Source organism: Nelumbo nucifera, chromosome 4 (genome assembly GCF_055504915.1).
Source record: "Nelumbo nucifera cultivar China Antique chromosome 4, China Antique-T2T, whole genome shotgun sequence".
Classification (NCBI taxonomy): domain Eukaryota; kingdom Viridiplantae; phylum Streptophyta; class Magnoliopsida; order Proteales; family Nelumbonaceae; genus Nelumbo; species Nelumbo nucifera.
The window spans coordinates 34818290-34837672 of NC_142652.1; the positions used below are offsets into that span (position 1 = coordinate 34818290).

At 39.6% G+C, this 19383-nt stretch overlaps 1 protein-coding gene across 2 annotated transcripts in view; it reads left to right on the plus strand.

Annotated features, from left to right (window-relative positions):
- Window positions 1-18621, plus strand: part of LOC104607378 (Protein kinase superfamily protein) — a 48640-nt gene extending 30019 nt beyond the window's left edge. For both annotated transcript variants that reach the window (XM_010273015.3, XM_010273016.3), the window contains exons 10-18: window positions 11230-11440; window positions 11565-11650; window positions 11978-12066; window positions 13956-14007; window positions 14102-14158; window positions 14275-14448; window positions 14538-14615; window positions 17987-18179; window positions 18266-18621. In XM_010273015.3, coding sequence (XP_010271317.1) covers window positions 11230-11440; window positions 11565-11650; window positions 11978-12066; window positions 13956-14007; window positions 14102-14158; window positions 14275-14448; window positions 14538-14615; window positions 17987-18070 — 831 coding nt within the window. In that variant the 3' untranslated portion in view covers window positions 18071-18179; window positions 18266-18621. The remainder of the gene's footprint in view (window positions 1-11229; window positions 11441-11564; window positions 11651-11977; window positions 12067-13955; window positions 14008-14101; window positions 14159-14274; window positions 14449-14537; window positions 14616-17986; window positions 18180-18265) is intronic.
- Window positions 18622-19383: the final 762 nt, after the last annotated feature.

The following is a 19383-nucleotide window of genomic DNA, read 5'->3' on the forward strand; positions in this document are numbered from 1 at the left end:
TTTCTCTCTAATGAAGTGTTTGTCAACCTCCATATGCTTAGTTCTATTATGAAGAACTGGGTTGGCTGCAATATTGATGGCAGCCTTGTTATCACAATACAAGGACATAGGGCCATCAACAGGAAAACCCAGTTTGTTCAACAGATTCTTTATCCACATGCCTTCAGCCACCTCATGGGACATTGCTCTATATTCAACTTCAGCACTAGACCTAGCCACCACATTTTGTTTCTTGCTTCTCCATGTGACTAGGTTTCCTCCCACAAAGGAACAATACCCACTAGTAGACTTTCTGTCATCAATTGGTCCAGCCCAATCAACATCTGTGTAGACTTAAATCTTCAAATGACCATTCTTTTGGTATAACAAACCAGCTCTAGGAAACCTCTCTTTAGGTATCTAAGTATTCTTTCTTCTGCCTCTAAGTGTGGTCTTAGGAGCGTGCATGAATTGACTAAGAACACTAACTGCATAAGCAATGTCTGGCCTGGTCATGGAAGGAGTACAAAAAGCTGTACTCCTTAGAGCTGAGATCTTTGCAGTTATGGAAGGAGTACAAAAAGCTAAGGAGTTGAACATCAGGAAACTCTTAATTGAAGGGGATTCAGAGGTGGTGATAGGGTGGCTGATTAAAGATCACAATGGCTTGTGGAAGTACAATAATGAGAGGAGGAAATTCAAGTGGCTGGTGCGGGAGATGGAAGTTAAGATACTTTGGGTTAAAAGATCGGCTAATTTCCTAGCTGACGGTTTAGCTAAACAAGGGGCAGAAAGGGATTCACTTTTTTGGGCTAAACTGTAACTATAGTGTGTTTTCTTTTCTTGAGGTTCTTTGTTGCTCTTGGAAGATAAGCGTGTTTGTCTTCCTATTGTAAATCTTCTATTGATGAGTTAATGAAAGTGTTATTGATAAAAAAAAAATGTCTAGCCTAGTCATGGATAAATACAGGAGCCTTCCTACAAGTCTCTGGAATTGTTTTCCACAATAGTCACTCAGTCTGTGATTTGGATCAATGGGAGAGTCGACTGGCTTAACCCCTAGTTTTCCTGTATCCTGTAACAAATCTAGGATGTATTTCCTCTAAGAAATGAAGATCCCCTTTTGAGAACGGGCCACTTCAATTCCAAGGAAATATCGAAGGGGACCTAGATCCTTCACTTCAAATTTAGTGGCTAAGAAATCTTTCAGTGTCTGAATTTCAACCTTCCAGTCACCTGTGATCACTATGTCATCAAAATACACTATCAAGGCTGCAATCTTTCCTTCCCCTCTTTTCACAAATAGAGTATGGTCAGTCTGACATTGTTTGTAGCCAACTTGTTGTATAGCCAGATGAAACTTGCTATACCAGGCTCTCGGAGATTGCTTCAGACCATACAAAGACTTCTTTAGTCTGCACACTTTCTGCTCTTTGCCTTGGGCACTAAAGCCAGGAGGTTGGACCATGTACACCTCTTCCTCAAGGTCTCCATTTAGGAAGGCGTTTTTAATGTCTAGCTGATAAAGATCCCAATCAAGATTTGTCGCAAGGGAGAAAATGACTCTAATGGAGTTCATCTTGGCTATTGGGGCAAAAGTCTTTGCATAATCTACACCATATACCTGTGTAAACCCTTTTGCCACCAACCTAGCGTTGTACCTTTCTATTGTGCCATTAGCCTTGTGCTTTATTGTGAACACCCACTTGCACCCTACCGGTTCCTTACCTTCAAGAAGATCCACTAATTCCCACGTACCATTTTTATGTAGGGCATTTATCTCTTCTTTCATTGCATCTGTCCATTTAGGTACCAAGAGAGCTTTTGCCACATTTTTTGGGATAGGGACGCCGCCAATGGAAGAAATGAATGCATGAAAGGAGGGTGAGATGTTCTCATAGGTAACAAAATGGGTAATAGGATACTTGGTGGTACAAGACCTAACTCCCTTCCTTTTTGCAATGAGAATGTCAAGGTCATCACCAAAAGGAATATCTATGGCAAGAGGATAAAAAACATCAATAGGAATGATAGTACCTGGTTGGATATGATCTGTCCCCGGTGAATTTGATGGTGTTGGCGGTACAGTTTCAAGTTGCTCCACAACTCTTGAATTTAGCTGGCTCTTGCGACGATGAAAAACACGGAATGGAGGAAGGTTAGGTAAAGAAGGGAGAACCTGAACCTGAACTGGTTTCTCCTCCACTTTACTCTCCCCTGAGGAGAAACCGAGAAAAAAAGGGTCACTTTCAAAGAAAGACACATCCATAGAGACATAGTACTTCTTGGAAACAGGATCCAAACATCAATAGCCCTTTTGGGAAGAAGGATAACCCAAGAAGACACAAGGAATGGTACGGGGATCAAGTTTTCCACGAGTAGGAAAAAGGTCCTGGACGAAACAACGACAACCAAATACACGGATAGGAATAGAGAAGAGGGGAGCTTTGGGAAAAAGGAGTCGATGTGGGGCCTTGTACCCTAACAAGCGGGATGGCATATGGTTGATGAGATAGGTAGCACACAACGCAACATCCAACTAGAAACGTATAGGGACATTCATGTGTATAAGTAACCCGCGAGCAAGATGGTGATTCTTTCTTTCGGCCACACTATTTTGTTGGGGGGTTCTAGTGCAAGAGCTACGGTGTATGGATCCACACGAAGCAAAAAACTCCGTGAGATCACTATGGAAATATTCTTTGGCATTGTCTGATTGGAAAATCTGGATTTCCGTTTGAAGCTGAGTGAATATCAAACGTTGGAAATCTTTAATGATTTTTGGTACTTCATCTTTGGACTGCATAGGGTACACCCATGTATATCGGGAGTAGTCATCAATAAGTGTAATGAAATATTTATAGCTAGACTTGGATGTTAAAGTGATAGGGCCCAAACATCAGAATACACAATATGGAAAGGAAAATCAAATTTATTATTTTTTGAAGTAAAGTGATTTCTACTATGTTTGCTCAACTGACAAGTTTGACATGTGAAATCCGACATTGACATTGATTTAAATAAATGTGGTAACAAAATTTTCAATGACTCAAATGATAAATAACCCAAATGGCTGTGCCATAAAAGGACTTAACTCTTATTAGACAGATTCTTAGACTCAATAGCCACAAGACAAGCTTTATTCTCTAGCATGTAAAGACCATCTACCATACGACCTCTACCAATCGTCTTCCTCGAGGCCAAATCCTGTATCATGCAAGAGGAAGGAAAAAAGGTTACTGAGTAGTTCATCGAATTTGTTATACTACTAACAAAGAACAAATTTATGGGCAGTTTAGGAACATGTAGAACATCAGAGAGGGTGAGTCCAAGTGGAAGGAAGATGGTTCCTTGACCAGCTATAGTGGAAAGAGAACCATCGGCAAGTCTCACCTTGTCCCGTCCAGATAGTAGATGATAAGATTGAAAACAATTGGACTTACCCGTCATATGGTTCGAGGCTCCAAAATCTATTATCCAAGGGGAGTCTGTGGGATGAGAGGACACATGGAAAGCTATGGTAGAGTTACCATTACCTGATGTAAATGCAAAGGAAGTCGAGGGTGGAGAGGTAGAGTCCATCTGGCAGATTGCCCTCCCATACACTTCTAGATGGTCACGGAAAGAATTAATGATATCTTCCCTTGGATCAGTCCCGAAAGGACTCATAGTAGTGGTAGATGATTGAGGCTCTTGAGAGGCTAAATTTGCTGCATTAAACTTTCTCTGACCTTGCTGTCCTGGCTTCTTATTCTGATATGGCTTTTTACTCATTTTCTGAGCCCACTTTGGCTTCCCGTGAAGCTCCCAACATGTCTCCCGAGTATGCCTAGTCTTTTGACAGTGTGTACGCCATAGCTTTTTTTTTTTTTTTTTGATCAATAACACTTTCATTAACTCATCAATAGAAGATTTACAATAGGAAGACAAACACGCTTATCTTCCAAGAGCAACAAAGAACCTCAAGAAAAGGCAGAAAAGAAAGAAAACACACTATAGTTACAACTTAGCCCAAAAAAGTGAATCCCTTTTTGCCCCTTGTTTAGCTAAACCGTCAGCTAGGGAATTAGCAGATCTTTTAACCCAACGTATCTTAACTTCCATCTCCCGCACCAGTCACTTGAATTTCCTCCTCTCATTATTGTACTTCCATAAGCCATTGTGATCTTTAATCAGCCACCCTATCACCACCTCTGAATCCCCTTCAATTAAGAGTTTCCTGATGTTCAACTCCTGCTTTCTGGACTCCTTCCATAACTGCAAAGATCTCAGCTCTAAGGGAGTCACCCACTCCAATTGGGCCTGAGAACATGGCAGAAATGACCCAATTTTCATCCCTAAAAGCACCCCCAATCCCCGATTGTCTCGGATTTCCCCCGCTACACCCATCAAAGTTTAGTTTCACGAATCCACTAGGTGGAGGGGTCCAAGCCACACTCATTACTGACTTAGTCTGTGTGCAACTTGCAATTTCACCCCACTTCCTCAACATGTCATCCACAGTGTAATCTGTGAAAAGCTCCAAAGATTTCAGCCACTGTACCGTCCTAATATGAATGATAGCCCTCAGATCTGCTGCTCCTCTTTGGACTTCTGAGAATATCCTGGAGTTTCTTTCTTCCCAAAGTGTCCAACATACTACAACCCTTAGTCCTCTCCACATTGTCCTTCCCCTTTTTATCCGCCACCTGAAAAGAGAAGGGGAAAAAAGGCCTTGCAAGTCTGATGGGGTATTCCAACTACATCCAAATAGGGACAAAGCCCATTCCCAAATTGACCTCGCAAAATGGCAAGACACTAGTAGGTGAAAACCAGTCTCCCCATCCGCTTTACAAAGAATACACCACTGAGGTGACAATCAAGTATTGGGTCTCTTCTTTTGGAGTAGATCACCCGTGTTGATTCTTTCCAGATAGGCTTCCCAACAAAAACTACCAACCCTAGGAGGTATTGCTCTGCACCAATTCTTGATAACGTTGTCTTAGACCCCACTAGGGCGGATTCTAGAATTTGGACACCTTCTCCCAACGACATTTTTTCTTGTGCTTCTTTCTTCAAAGTCTTAAGTCAGTCCACCAATCCTACCTTCCCTCAAATCCCTTCTTAGACCCAAGTTCCACCCAATCCCAGAAGTGGAAGAGGACGGGGTGGTAAAAGACGATATTGACTCATTTTTCAGATCAGAAAGAGCATACAAAGAAGGAAACTGATCCTTTAGAGGGGCACTCCCCACCCAGGTTTGTTCCCAGAATTTTATGGAGTTACCGGAATTCAAATCATACATGATATTAGGGGAGAAAACTGGTAGCATGTCATGAATGGCTTTCCAAGGAGAATTGCTTGTGGTCCTAGCTCTGATTCCAGTGTCCCATCCATTATGCTCCAGCCCATGAATACTTGCCACTATTCTAGCCCATAGCTTCTCCTTCTCCAAGGGGAATCTCCACAACCACTTTCCCAACAGAGTCATATTCCTTCTCCTAATATTCCCAAGCCCCAAACCATCACAAGTCTTACTCCTACAAACTATCTCCCAACTAACTCTATGATCCCTCTTTTCCTCTCCCGTTTCCCACAGGAAATCTCTCATTAACTTCTCCAATCTATTAGCAACCTTCACTGGGATTTTAAATACCGACAGGAAAAAGATAGGTAAATTAGCAAGCGTGGCCTTAATAAGAGTAATTCTCCCACCAAGAGAGAGGTAGTTCTTTTACCACGACACGTGTACACCATAGCTTATCGTTGTCATCAACTTTCTTCTGGGAGTCACTCTTCTTGAAGGAATTTCCACCACCTGTAGCAACACCCCCTTTAGCTGCTAAAGCAACATGCTCCCCCTCAGGATTATTCATCACATTCTGTTTGTTCTCTTCTAACTGTACTAGAGCATATACTTCTTGTACGGATGGGAGGTCTTTACCCCCCAATATCTGAACCCTGATAGATTCATATATAGGATTCAGCCCTAGGAGAAAGGCAAACACTCTTTGTTGTGAAACCAGAGACTTGTATGCTTTGGCATCTGCATCACACTTCCAGTCTATATTTTGATTGTGATCGAGTTCCTTCCAAACAGAAGTCAGGTCTGAATAGTAGGCGGAGGGACTCCTCTTCCCCTATTTACAAGTTGAGGAGGCAGCCTGCAACTGATATATTTTAGCATAATGCCGTTGTTCGGAGTATGTAGACTGTGCCTGCTCCTATATCTCATGAGCTGTTTCAGCACACATGAAGGTCTTTCTCATTTGTGGCAGCATAGACAATAACAGCCATGACATCACCATGCTGTTTTCCTGGTCCCACCTCTCATGTTCCACACCACTCGACTGGGGTTCTCTAATTCTGCCATTGATATACCCCGCTTTTCCCCTTGCAGTTATGTAGAGCTTGATTCCCCTCGATCATTCTAGGTAATTGAGGCCATCAAAGGGAATCACAGCCGCGGGAAAACTCATGTCAAAACCTCCGCTCATCCCACTCTGACTAGAAGTAACACCAGACATACCAGAATCTTCAGAAGACATAGATGCTGAATCTGATCAGTCACAATCCAGCTAGAGAACAAGCTTTTTTTAATTCAGTTCAGACTCACAGTACAGTCAAAAAACAGGTTGCTGTCTCAGTTCAGTCACACTTCTGGACACAAGAAACTTGTTCTCACACAAAGAGATCAAAGCTGGTCACACACCATTACTATTCTCAGAATTTTTTTTCCTTTACTGAACCATTTTAGACTGATCACACATCACACTTCTGGACACAAGAAACTTGTTCTCACACAAAGAGATCAAAGCTGGTCAAACTCCATTACTATTCTCAGAATTTTTTTTTTTCTTTACTGAACCATTTTAGACTGATCACACACCATTTCAGATGTGTAAGGTATATCAAAGAAACAGATCTGATCATTCCCTCTGGCAATAAATCAACTTTCACACAGTAACTTAAGTTCAATGTAAATAGAAGGAAAAAAACTGCTGTCACAGCAGTTACAGATCTGCAGTCTTGAAGAAAACACACCTTTCAGGGCATAGGAAGGATCACTGATCCACATACATTGAGAGAAGAGACTCTCACACCAGCCGCAGGTCATTAGACCCACATAACCCACTGATCTGGGTACAAAAGGATCAGTTCGATCCACAGAACTGATGAAGAAAAATTAAAAAAAACTCACAGTATTCGAAACTGATTCACAGCATTTGATTTTTCTTTCCCCTGATAATTTCTGGGTTCTCGACCAAGAGGAAAGAGCTGTCTTACAGTGAGCTTCCTCACACGTCCACCAGAGATCTTGTTCTTTGGTTCAATCAGCAATAGACAAAAAAGGAAAGAGGAGATTGGATCTGCCGCTCTGATACCATGTTTTCTTGGTGCTGAGATGGTCTGATTCCAGAACAGAGAGAAGAGAAGAAGGAGAAGAGAGAAGAGAGAGGAGAGAGACAGAATTGGGAGAGACAAAAGTCAACTGGCGGCTCCAGTTTAATTGGTATTTATACTAAGGCGACTATACAGAAAAAAGAAAGGATAAAATTACAAAGGTGCCCTTGCAGCACTAAAGTTGAATATACTAAGTTATTTCAACAAGAAGGATTGTTTCTGTCAGTGTCTTGTTGGATGCTTCTTTTATGCATATCCAGAATTAAATTTGTGGAGGTGGGTTTGGACTGGGTAGATTTTTTTTTTATCAAAAACCACTACTGTTGGTCTGTCTTCTCTTTTTGGAATAAGGTACTCTGTGCTTTAAGCAAGACATACATCTTTTAATTGTTTGGATCGGATTGATTGTCCCTTTCCTACACTTTATTTTGCAGTTGAAGGGGAGGACTCTCCCTTTAAAGGTGAAGATTTACATGGTGGTGGTTATGGTAAAGTAGAGAGGTCTCAACATGATCATTCTTGAGATATGATTAAATCAAGGGAGATTTTGGTCTTCATGGATTTTGTTTTGAGCCAAATTACCTAACTTCAGTTTCTGGTCAATTGAAGTTCAGCAGGAAGAAGGCCAGATGTACTATGAGAGAATTTTATAGAGGTAGCGAATATTAAGTAACCAAAAAGTAATCCCAGAATCACCAAATTGCCCCAAAATATGGCCTATTAGACAGTGTAGCACATTTAAGTGGTGTATGGAAGTCTTAAGCCTGATTAAACTATCATGTTGGAGTTGTTGAGGGGTATTTTTGTGATTATTTAAGTTTTAACATGTTAAAAGAATAAATGAAATATTTATCTGCATCACTAATAAGTGATAAGTGTTGACCTAATCACTTATTAATTAGGGCAAAACTTCAGGCATAAGTGGGCCTTTTGGAGCTAACCAAATGCACTGAAAGGGTGATGATGACTAGTTAGATCTGAAAACATATCTCTAATCATCTTGTTTCTTGTTAAAACCAGTAATGAGGTAATCTAAAATCTACTGGAATCAGCTTTCAATAGTTAAATATCAACAAGATGCATGGTTTGACCCTATTTGGTCCACTGAAAATTCCAAGACGAACAAAATCACTCTTGAAATCTTGTCCAAAATTCCTAGAAAAACTCTTAGACCTTTGAAATAAATTCATTAAATGATACAAGAGTTTTTAGAGTTTACAGGTCTCCAAGTACTTTGTTATTTTTAACATGATAAGAGCTATTTTCAATCTTTGAAATCCTTGAAACTTCTGTTAGCAAAACTTAAGCAAGCCTTATTTGGATAATTTTTAGACATTTATTGGAGTTCTATAGCTGGTTTATTGGTGGTCTTTCTAGTAATGATAAATTCATATGGAGTATGTCAGACCTCAAAAACGAACCTATCTCTTCTTTCTTAGTTCCTTTAGATTCAACTTCTGGTTTTGGGTGGAACTTGGGCCTAAGAAGGGCCATCAGGGATACAGATTTGGGTTGCATTTTGACTTTGTTAAACATCATTGAAAATGTTTTCCTGGACCCCACTAAGGAAAATACCAGAATTTGAACCCTTTCCTCCTTGGGTACCTTCTCTTGTGCCTCGTTCTTTGAAACCTTAATTCAACCTCCTGCTCCTCTTGGGTTGCCCTTCCCTGTTAAAGAGGTCTGGAGCAAGCCTATTCCTCCTCGGGTTGGTAGTTTTTGCTGGGAAACGTTCCTAGAAAGAATCAACGCAAGTGACGTGCTTCAAAGAAAGAGACCTAATTCTTGTTTATCCCCAAATAGGTGTTCTCTCTGTCTCTGTAGGGTTGATGGGGAAACTGGCTACCACCTTGTGGTTACTTTGCTTGTTTGCTAAAACTATTTGGGAGTGGGCTTTCTCCCTTTTTGGTCATAATTGGAATCCCCCTTTGAATGTGCAAAGTTTGTTCTCTCTTTCCTATTTCAGCTGGCCTAAGAAAAGAGGGAGGATTATGTGGAGATGCATCAGGGCAGCAGTTTGTTGATCCTTACAGGAAGAAAGAAACTCATGTATATTTTCAGACAAGGAAAGAACCTCTGAGAGCTTAATAGAACTGATACACTTAAGGGTGGTTCACTGGCTGAGATCATTGGACCTTTTTACAGATTTTTCCATGACTGACTTGCTGAGAAATTGGAAAGAGATAGTTAGCTCTGCTCAAATTAAGAGGATTTCTAGCCCATCTTGGACTTTACCACCCTTTAGATTCATAAAACTAAATTTTGATGCAAGTAGTTTAAGGAATCCAGGGCCTTTTGGGATTGGGGGTGTGTTCAGGAACGAGGAAGGGATTATTCTAGCCTTGTTTTCAGGCCCAATTGGAGAAGGTGATTCTCTCAGGGCTGAGATCTTTGCAGCTGTGGAAAGTGGTTAGATGGCTAAAGAAAGAAAACAGTAGCATGTGGAGCTATAGAAATGAAAGGAAAAAATTCAAATGGCTTGCTAGGGACATTGAGGTGAAGTACAGTTGGGTGAAAAAAATGCCAACTCACTTGCTGATGGGTTAGCCAAGTAAGGGGTGAATAGGGTGTCTTTGCTTTGGAGTAATTTCTAATTCCTCTTTCTTTGTAATTTGATGGTGGGGAGTTAAGATATTTTACCTCCCCCCTCTCTTGTAATTAATTATTCCTATCTTTAATAAAACTTATTGTTATTGATAAAAAAAAAGAAAAAACTCATATGGAGTATGCTGCCTGCAGCTGTCTTTGGTCTATTTGGTTTGACAGGAATGACAGAATTTTTGAATGCAAAATCCTCTCAATTAGATGAAATGATTTATAACTAAACAGCAAAGATTCATTCTTGGGCTAAGGTTTCTAAGCTATCAACTGAAGCCCTCATTTTTGTAATTTTCTCTATACTTGTATATGTTAGGGGTTTTTCCCTCCCCATGTACAGAATACACTCTTGTACATCAATATGATATACTTTACTTTTTCTCAAAAAAATCTGTAGGAGTTCTCTCTTCAAGTCTGATACCTTGCTAACAGAAGTGCAAACAGGAGGTTGTACAAGGAAGTTCAGAGCACTAAAACATGAAAAAATAGTCAACATAAAAAACAAAGAGTCAAGATTTGCAAGTGCGATGGAATCTGGAAAAACATACTCATATCCTTCTTAGAGTCAACCCATATCGCTCCAATCTCCTCTATAATCACAGACAACTGATGGCTTAGATAAGCCTTAACATACAGTTACCTGAAATTACATAGAGAGTAGATATCTCATATAGACACAGAATTACAATATAAAATTCCAGACACTAAACTTTCAGAAATGCCCCTCCAACTCCCTCCCTATATGAAAACCCAGAACAACGTAATCTCTGAACACTTAACTATTTAAGCTTTCCAATCCAGAAAGCACCTGGCATTCTGGTTTGACAGTCAGTTGATTTTAAAAACACTGGTTATTGGTTTCTTTCTCCTGTCTTTGTTCCTTTGTATACACTTGCTGTATATGTTGTGCTATCATCAAAAGAAAGATTTTGTATTTGATGTTCCTTCATATTATTTTGATTTGAATCTCTTATAGCATTTATTTTCCATTTGTTCTACTGCCATTCATATATCATATTATTCTTGTAGATTTTGATCATCACTTTTATCTTATTGTGAAAAGGAATGTCTTATAACATGTGTTTTGTGTTAAGAAGAGTCAAGTTCTTTGCACTTCTGTTTTGCCATTGCAGTGGTCTCCCTTCATAAAACCCATCTCCAATTGGTGGTGGTTCTTATTCCAAATCTATGCTCACTGAATTACTAGTTTTATTGAAATATTATGTCTTTTCATAAACCTTACACAATTCTGGCCTTGTTTCTGAACAGTTGACAGACTTTGGGCTTTCGAAGGTTGGTCTCATCAACAGTACCGATGATTTGTCTGGTCCAGCTGTTAGTGGGACATCTCTACTTGGAGAGGATGAACCTCAGTTATCTGTTTCTGAGCAATTGCATCAGCGGGAAAGGCGGCAGAAACGTTCTGCTGTTGGCACACCTGATTATTTGGCACCAGAGATACTCTTGGGAACAGGACATGGTTTGTGTAGCTTTTTCCTGTTTGTAACACAACTAGTTGGTGGCCTAATAGAGTCATCATGTCTTAGGATCTATTACTTTCTTTGTTTTAAAACTCACTATTATGTGATGCATTTGTATCTCAGGCGCAACAGCAGATTGGTGGTCTGTGGGTGTTATTCTTTTTGAATTGATTGTTGGCATTCCACCCTTTAATGCCGAACATCCACAGGTTATTATCTTTCCCCTGTCTTTGCACTTCAGAAAATAATGTCTTCCCATCAATTTTTGGGTAGGCTAGGTGGGGCGTTCACTCTTTCCTATTGTGAAAATTGCTGGAAGATTAGCATGTCTTAGGCTAGGCCTTCAATCTGATTTTATCAGTTGTATGCCCCCCAAAGCCTACTCCAATTATTGTAACAAAAACCCACAAAATCCTTATTCAAAATGTATTTGGTTTGTTTTGTTTGTTTTTTTTTTTTTTTTTTTTTTTTTTTAAACTGTTGCTATTTTTATATATCAAGTTTGATTCTTATTTACTTCCTTGGTTTGCTTCTAGACAATTTTTGACAATATACTCAATCGGAAAATACCTTGGCCCCAACTGCCTGAAGAAATGAGCCCTGAAGCACAAGATCTAATTGATCGGTAAGATACTTTAAGATGCCTTTACTTGTACTGAGATCAAAATGAGTAAAGGTGGTTAACATGAGTTATGCTGTCATTTGTTTTCTTAGTTTCTTGTGGTTCTTATAAAGAAACCTACTTCATGTTCTTTGATTTGATTTATTGTCATGTTAGACACATCTGATGCTGATGCTGTTATTTGTACAATATCTTACCTAATCAAATATCTTCAAATATTTCTGTACCTTATTTACACATTTCATGTATGTGAATTTACATGATAAATTCACTGTTTTGTCACTTTTAGCTGCTGTGATTTAAAGGGTCCCTAGATGCACAGATGAGGCACATCTTAAGGTATGGACCTTTTCTAGGTCCTAAGCACAACACTTTCAAAAGGTGTGTGCCTTGCGCTTCAGCCTAGGCATGCACCTTTTCGAAATTTGCACATTTTGCTCTTTTTTAAGTCTAGTGGTTGGGCTGGGGGCTTTGGCCCCCAACCCCTGACCAGGTCTCTTGAGGCAAGCCCAAACAAGTCAATGTTTTTTTTTGATCATAAGAAAATAAATTTATTTTGTTAGATTCAATTAAAGAGGTAGTTAATGCATCTTGATGACCAGAAAGTCATGAGTCATCCCCATTTTTCAAACCCTGATTACAGAGAAGCCCAAAGCAATTGCTGCCTCATAAGCCCTTGTTTTGCAAGGGAATCAGCTAATCGATTTGATAGAGTTCATATGGTGTTCATTGATCTAGAAAAGGCATATGATAGAGTTCCTATATGGGGATGGCAATTTTCCACATTTCCCTGATCGGCTGATCCCCGTGGGGACCTGCCCCGAATTGCAATTTTCCCCATTCTTCATTCTTCTTAATATAAAAGCTTTTCATTAAAAATAAAGAAAAATGAGATCCTCTTTCCTCTTCTTTCTCCTTCTCATCCCCTCCTCTTAAGGAGGCTCTGTGTTCAGGAGGCTTACGCCTCTTACGTTCTAAACTACGTTTCATGCCTCTAGGTAGTGGAATGCCTTGCATCATGCCTCCATGTTTTAAAACATTGTTTCTGAATGTGTTTCAAGAGCTACAGAATGATGGTCTCTGAGATGTGCTTGAGTAAACATTTGAAGGCTTACCTCTTATGGTGTCATTCTTTCATTTAATAGATTAAAAAGCTTATTTGAAGCTTATGGTGTCAATTCTTCTGGATGCATCTTATTTGATCCTATGGTTTTGTGGCTTTTTTGTCCATAAGTAATTGTACCTTTGGATTACTTGTTCATCATCCTAGGGTTCCCAATCAACTTACATGCCCAAGTGTTTTTTTTTTTTTTTTTCATAGTAACTATTCAGCTTTATTAATTGGAGTCATGGAGTGGAAGGAATGTAGTATCTGCATAGTAGTAGCCCTCTGAAATGGGTTAGCATTTGCTGCCCCACCCCCAAAGCCTTCACATTTATATATTTCTCAACCCATCACTTGGGTTTGTAACACCTTGATGCAGCTGATTTTTTTCCACTTCTTGCCTGGCCATAGTAGCTGTGAAGCTGTATGCCAATATCTCAGCCCACTTGAATGATGCTCTCGACTCCCTCATTAGATTTCTATCCTTTACCGAATCCCCTTCCTCTCTAATGTCTTTCTTGTTTTGAGTTTTCCCTAACTTCAGTCCTTGGAGAACTGAAAAAATTCTGCTCTAGTTGAATCATTGTGTGTGATAGGCCCTGAATAGATTGCCATGATGTTTCTAAGATGGTCCTTGAACATATGTTATCTATCCCTGAATCTCCTGGTTTGCCTCTACTGCAGCCATCAAAATTCTGCTTTATAGTGTTCATAATCTGGAGGGGTCCATTGTTACTGAGTCGATTTCTATTTTTACTAACCTGAAGTTGTTGGTTCCATTTTCCAGACTTTTGACAGAGGATCCTAGTCAGAGACTTGGAGCTAAAGGAGCATCAGAGGTAATGCCATCTATTAGATGTCTAAGGTGACACTAAACAGCCTATCTTATTTTAAAATAGCATTGAAATTCATCTGTGAAAAATTATGATCCAGGTGAAGCAACATGTGTTCTTCAAGGACATCAACTGGGACACACTTGCCAGGCAGAAGGTGACACTTTGAACAGCCTGTTTTATTTTAAAACTGTATTTATGTACTTGCCACGTCAAAAGCACCCATGAGTGTGAGATTAACCAAGTTATCCTGGATCGCCATGGTTATCATAGGCTGCATTTGTTCCTGCTTCAGAGAGTGCCCTTGATACAAGTTACTTCACAAGTCGTTACTCCTGGAATCCCTCAGATGGTCATGTTTATGCAGCAAGTGAATTTGAGGATTCTAGTGACAGTGGCAGTGTAAGTGGCAGCAGCAGTTGCTTAAGCAACCGTCAGGATGAACAGGTATTTTAACCAGTGCAAAACACAGTTATTTTTCTTTAATGTTTCATGAGATTAACTTGTTTTGGCACCTAATTGGTAATGACAAACAGGGTGATGAATGTGGAGGTCTTGCTGAGTTTGAATCTAGCTCATCTGTGAAGTACTCATTTAGTAACTTTTCATTCAAGGTACGTGCATTTGTCAAGATAATATTTTGTGTTTTTACTATTCTGGAATGTTTAACTTGCAGCAACTCCCTCTTGGGGATTTTTCTATTCATAAGTTAATCTAATTAGACAGCTTCCTTACCTAGGTGACTGGATCCTTTTCTACTTATCAGAAAACAAGGGCACTATTACCTAGGAAGAAAGGTTGCATTTGTCTGATGTAGGCAATTGGATAAGCTAATCATTTTGCTAGGTAGATTTGTTATATGAGATCTACTCTACCTACTTTCGCAGTTAGCATCATCAAAGCAATCCTCTACGAATCATCTCACATATAACTAGGTTCAAATGTTGAAAGTGAGGGGGCATGATGCGAGGTGCCAGGAAATTTAGATATGTTAGGTGTGAGACCCAAGGATTACATTATCAGAGCAACTCATGAGGTTTACCATTTTTTTAAAGAAAAACTTGAAACTAAAATGAGAAGTGTGCAGAAGCATGAACAAGAGGTTTATGATGTTATGTTGGAAGAGTAAATAAATGAAAAACTGTCCACACACAAGAAATATAAAATACTAGGATTTCAGAGAAAGTAGTCACATTTTTACAAACCATTTAATAACAATTGAAAAGTTTGAAATGTAAAAATAATACCTCTTTAATATGTTCAAGCTCATAACATATGTGAAGAAATGTTTATAGGTATTCACACGTCTCTTTATACATGCACAAGGCATCTCAAAGTGACTGGAAGGCATGAGCTTCAAGGTGTAGGCATCATGTAGTTATGGTGTATAGGATTGTAATTTCTAATTTTACATAGAAATTCCTTTATTAGTATATGAGGGGCCATTGTTTGGTGTGAATGGGGGTTTGAGTGAGAGCGGCCACTTTGTGCAAAAAACTGCTGAAGTTTAGGACCGTATCTAGTCTACTGCTCCCAAGATTCCAGATAGCTGGGATCAGCACTGGTTAATGGCCTTTTTTATCATGATTTGTTGATATTCGATATTTATTAGTAGATATTAGAGATTATTAGTTGTAAACCATGGAATCAAACTTAATTCCTTCTAAATTGGGAGTTGTGAAGGGAGGGCTATATCATTTAACTTCTCTCTCATTAGGTCACTGTCACTGTAATGGAAAAGAAATTCAGCGGCTCAACAATCCTCCTATGCAGCTGTGATTGTCATTACTGACTTGTCCATTGAGATACCTTCTAATTTATGTAATAGATTATTTTACCCTCCAATTTATCCTTCATTGCTGATAACCCAATGAGCAAGAGACATCCCCATTTTATTTCTCCCGTTCTAGTCAAAGCAATGCAATCATATTTACTTTCAGGAATCAGATTGCTGGAGGCATCATTTAAGAGACATTTGGCATTGTCACTTTCAACTTAGCTCAACTCAACACGATTTGGACCAGTATGGTTGGTCAAACTCTCTCTACTCCTTTGTTTTTCTTGCCATATCCGTGATGGACGGTTGATTAATCTAGAGGGGCAATGGTTGGTGAGACTGCATTTGGAATTCTGGCAGCTAAAGCATGCACTAAATAATCATACTAGAGCAATCTCCAGGTTATAGAGGACCAATAAAATAATCTCTAGGTTATAGAGGCTTGGGATGATTACAATGATGATGGCTTAGAGTGCAGTGGTTGTAGTGCGTTAAAGGTGAGACTTGGAAGGAGAAACCAGTGGGGAGAGAAACAAACCTGTGTGTGTATATAGTATATATTTAAAGAATTTGAATAGTATATTTAGAAAACTGGCAGCAGGTTGTTAATTTGCCCACCTTAAGAACCTTGGCAGCCAGCACGTTGTCTCCCCTCCACCAATTTATATACAATGAATTGATGGTTGCAGCTTGGGCAATCCAGGTTTGGCAGGAGTAGGGGTCATTTTCACACACCATAGAGTGGAAGTTTTATTAATTCATTCAAGACCTGTAAGTCAAGTCTTGATCAAGGCAGAGTTGATGACAATACTAAATGGAAGACACTAAGAGAGAGGGAGGGAGGGAGAGGGAGAGGGGCTTTAATTAGAATGGATTGGCAAATCGAGATTCATGTAGCCGACCCCATTATAGTTGGGATATGGCATGGATGATGATGACTGAACTACAACAATCTATTGGTGTTAAGGAGACTCTTGCACAATCATAGGGTGGATGGTTAGTAACAGAAAATGACCTTTGGTGCTATAGGCAACAAGTTTACCAAGGCAAATAAGAGCCATATTTAGCTGGGCAAAGAAGATCAGCAAATGGGATGGAAGTTGCATTAGCTAGACAAGGGGTCCACAGGGACCAAATGTCTCGGGGATGTATTAATGGGGGGCATGCGAACTCGGTATCCTAACTAAAAAAAAGGTCTTGGGGTTGGGAGTTTAGCTTCCCTATGCAAAGCAAGTGTGTGATACATTGGAATATCTAGTTCTGTAAATAGCTTATTCTTTATACTCGGTTAATACTTAAAGTTCCAAGTTACACATTAATAAATAGTATATTTAGAAAATAGAATGGGAAAAAGAAAGCTGGAAGTTTTTAGAGATTACTTACTCCCCTTTGTAGGGTACCTCTTCTTAGTTCTTCTTCACGAATGGAAATTATTCAACTTAATCTATTTTAGTGTAGAAAATTAAGTATTTGGCAATAGGAATGTTTGCTTGTTGGTGCTGATTACTTGATGCAGATTTCCCCGAGGGTAGGGCTGGTAGGCTATTGGTATTAAGTTCTATTGCTCCATTTTACTTTGGACCAGTGGGTTCCAAATTTCCAATTTCCATCACATGACCTAGGTCATTGTTGCTTTATGTTTAATTCCATGTGCATAGGGATAAGAGATAGCCTAGCAATGCATTATTACACCTTAGACCATGGTTTTCGAACCACCGTTGACCTGGACAGTTGGACCATTCAGCCTGGGAACCATCCAGGCAACTGGTTCTGTTTTACCCCAAACCCGGTCCCTGGCCAAAAATCGACGAATCGGTCAGCGACCCATTGACCCAGGCGGTCAAACTGTCGACCCGTTGACCCGTTCAACAGTTTTGGCTGTTTTTTATTTTTAATTATTTTTAATTTTTTAATTTTTAATTTTTAATTTTTGTTGTCAAAATAGGCTGTCTGTTCAAACCGGATGGTCGAACCGTTGACCCGGAAACCGGTGGCCAGAACGGTTCCGGGTTGTTTTTTAAAACCATGCCTTAATTGGGCGTTTACATAAATGAGTTCTGATCCAGCCTGGCCTTATTATTTTGAGGAGTTTTCCTCGTGGTTCCTAAGGATTATCAGAATGCTTTAATTCACCCTTTCTTTTTTCTTTTATTTATCTTCTATATTAGTTTAACTTTTCTCATTTAATTTTTTACACTTGGTTATCAGAATCTCTCCCAGCTTGCATCAATCAATTATGATTTGCTTACCAAGGGTCTGAAGGATGAACCATCAATGAATCATGATGCATAATTTTGCCAACTTCTCCATTGAGAAAGGGGAGCAGTGTTTTGATGTTTGATTGATAAGGCAGCAGTGAGGACCCCACCAACCTCGGTGGTGGTTTGTACAGTCTGTAAATGTAAGATCCTACGCACGGATTTATACATCAATTTTTGTTGATGCCATTCTATGCTTGTTAATTTTGCTTGCTTTTTGGTTCTGCAGAGATAGAAGCTCAAGATTACTACTGCCGGGATGCGCTCTTTCCTTATATAGGCTAAGGCTCCACATTGTGGGGCTCCAATTTTAGTCCTGAGTCATTTGTTTGGTTTTAAGGATCACTCTGTACATTAATTACCTTCCCTGGAAATGGGCCCTTTTGATGGAAACGTGTGGTTGACATCCCCCATGGCAATGAGATCGCATCCCATGTTGTTTACATTTACGAGTGTAATTAGCTTCTCAGTTTTCACAAGTTTCTTGTTATCCTTAACCCCCAGATAACCTCATTTTCAAGGCATTTGTGGGGGAATCTCGAGTAAAAAAATTTGGTTGGCAGTGGCAATTCGCAGTTTTCACAAGTTTCTTGTTATCCTTAAGCCCCAGATAACCTCATTTTCGAGGCATTTGTGGGGGAATCTCGAGTAAAAAAATTTGGTTGGCAGTGGCAATTTTTTTAATTAATATTCTGGGTGTTGCTTGTTGCCTTGTTGTAGCCCAGAGGAGGGAGGTCCTGTTGGGTTGGGTATTCGGGTGAGAGCAGTGAGTGATATGCAGCTGATTTGACCGTTGGACCTGAAAAGGATTTGTGTATTTGGTCCGTCTACGGTTAAAAAGGGTTGGTGATGATTGAATGGCTCCAAAACCCCTCGTATGGTTGTCTGGGAGCTATATGATGAATTTAGGTTAAATATTGAATGGGTATATGTAGGCCCACATCTCTAGGGAAAGGTTGAGGGCCTTGAGGCTCGAGAGGTAGAGATAAGTATGATATAATGATACTGAAGAGGTCTAGATTCTAGACGTATTAAAATGCCTTATGAATTGCGCCTTGACCACATGGATTAAGGGTTGCTTTAACGAGCGTTCCGATGCATAATGGGTGGGATTCAGATATGAGACATGTACAAGTATGGGTGTAATAAAGACGAGTCAAGTTTTGGGTGGCTTGGGCTTGAGCTTGACTAAAACTTGGAATTCAAAATTCAATTTGAGCTCAATCGAGTTTTGAGTTTCATATTCAATAGTTGACTCCGGTTGATATTTGTGGAGTTCAGGGTTCAAAGTATCGGAAATTTGGAAAGGCAATTTTAAGAATTGTATCGAGATACGTTTTGGAAATG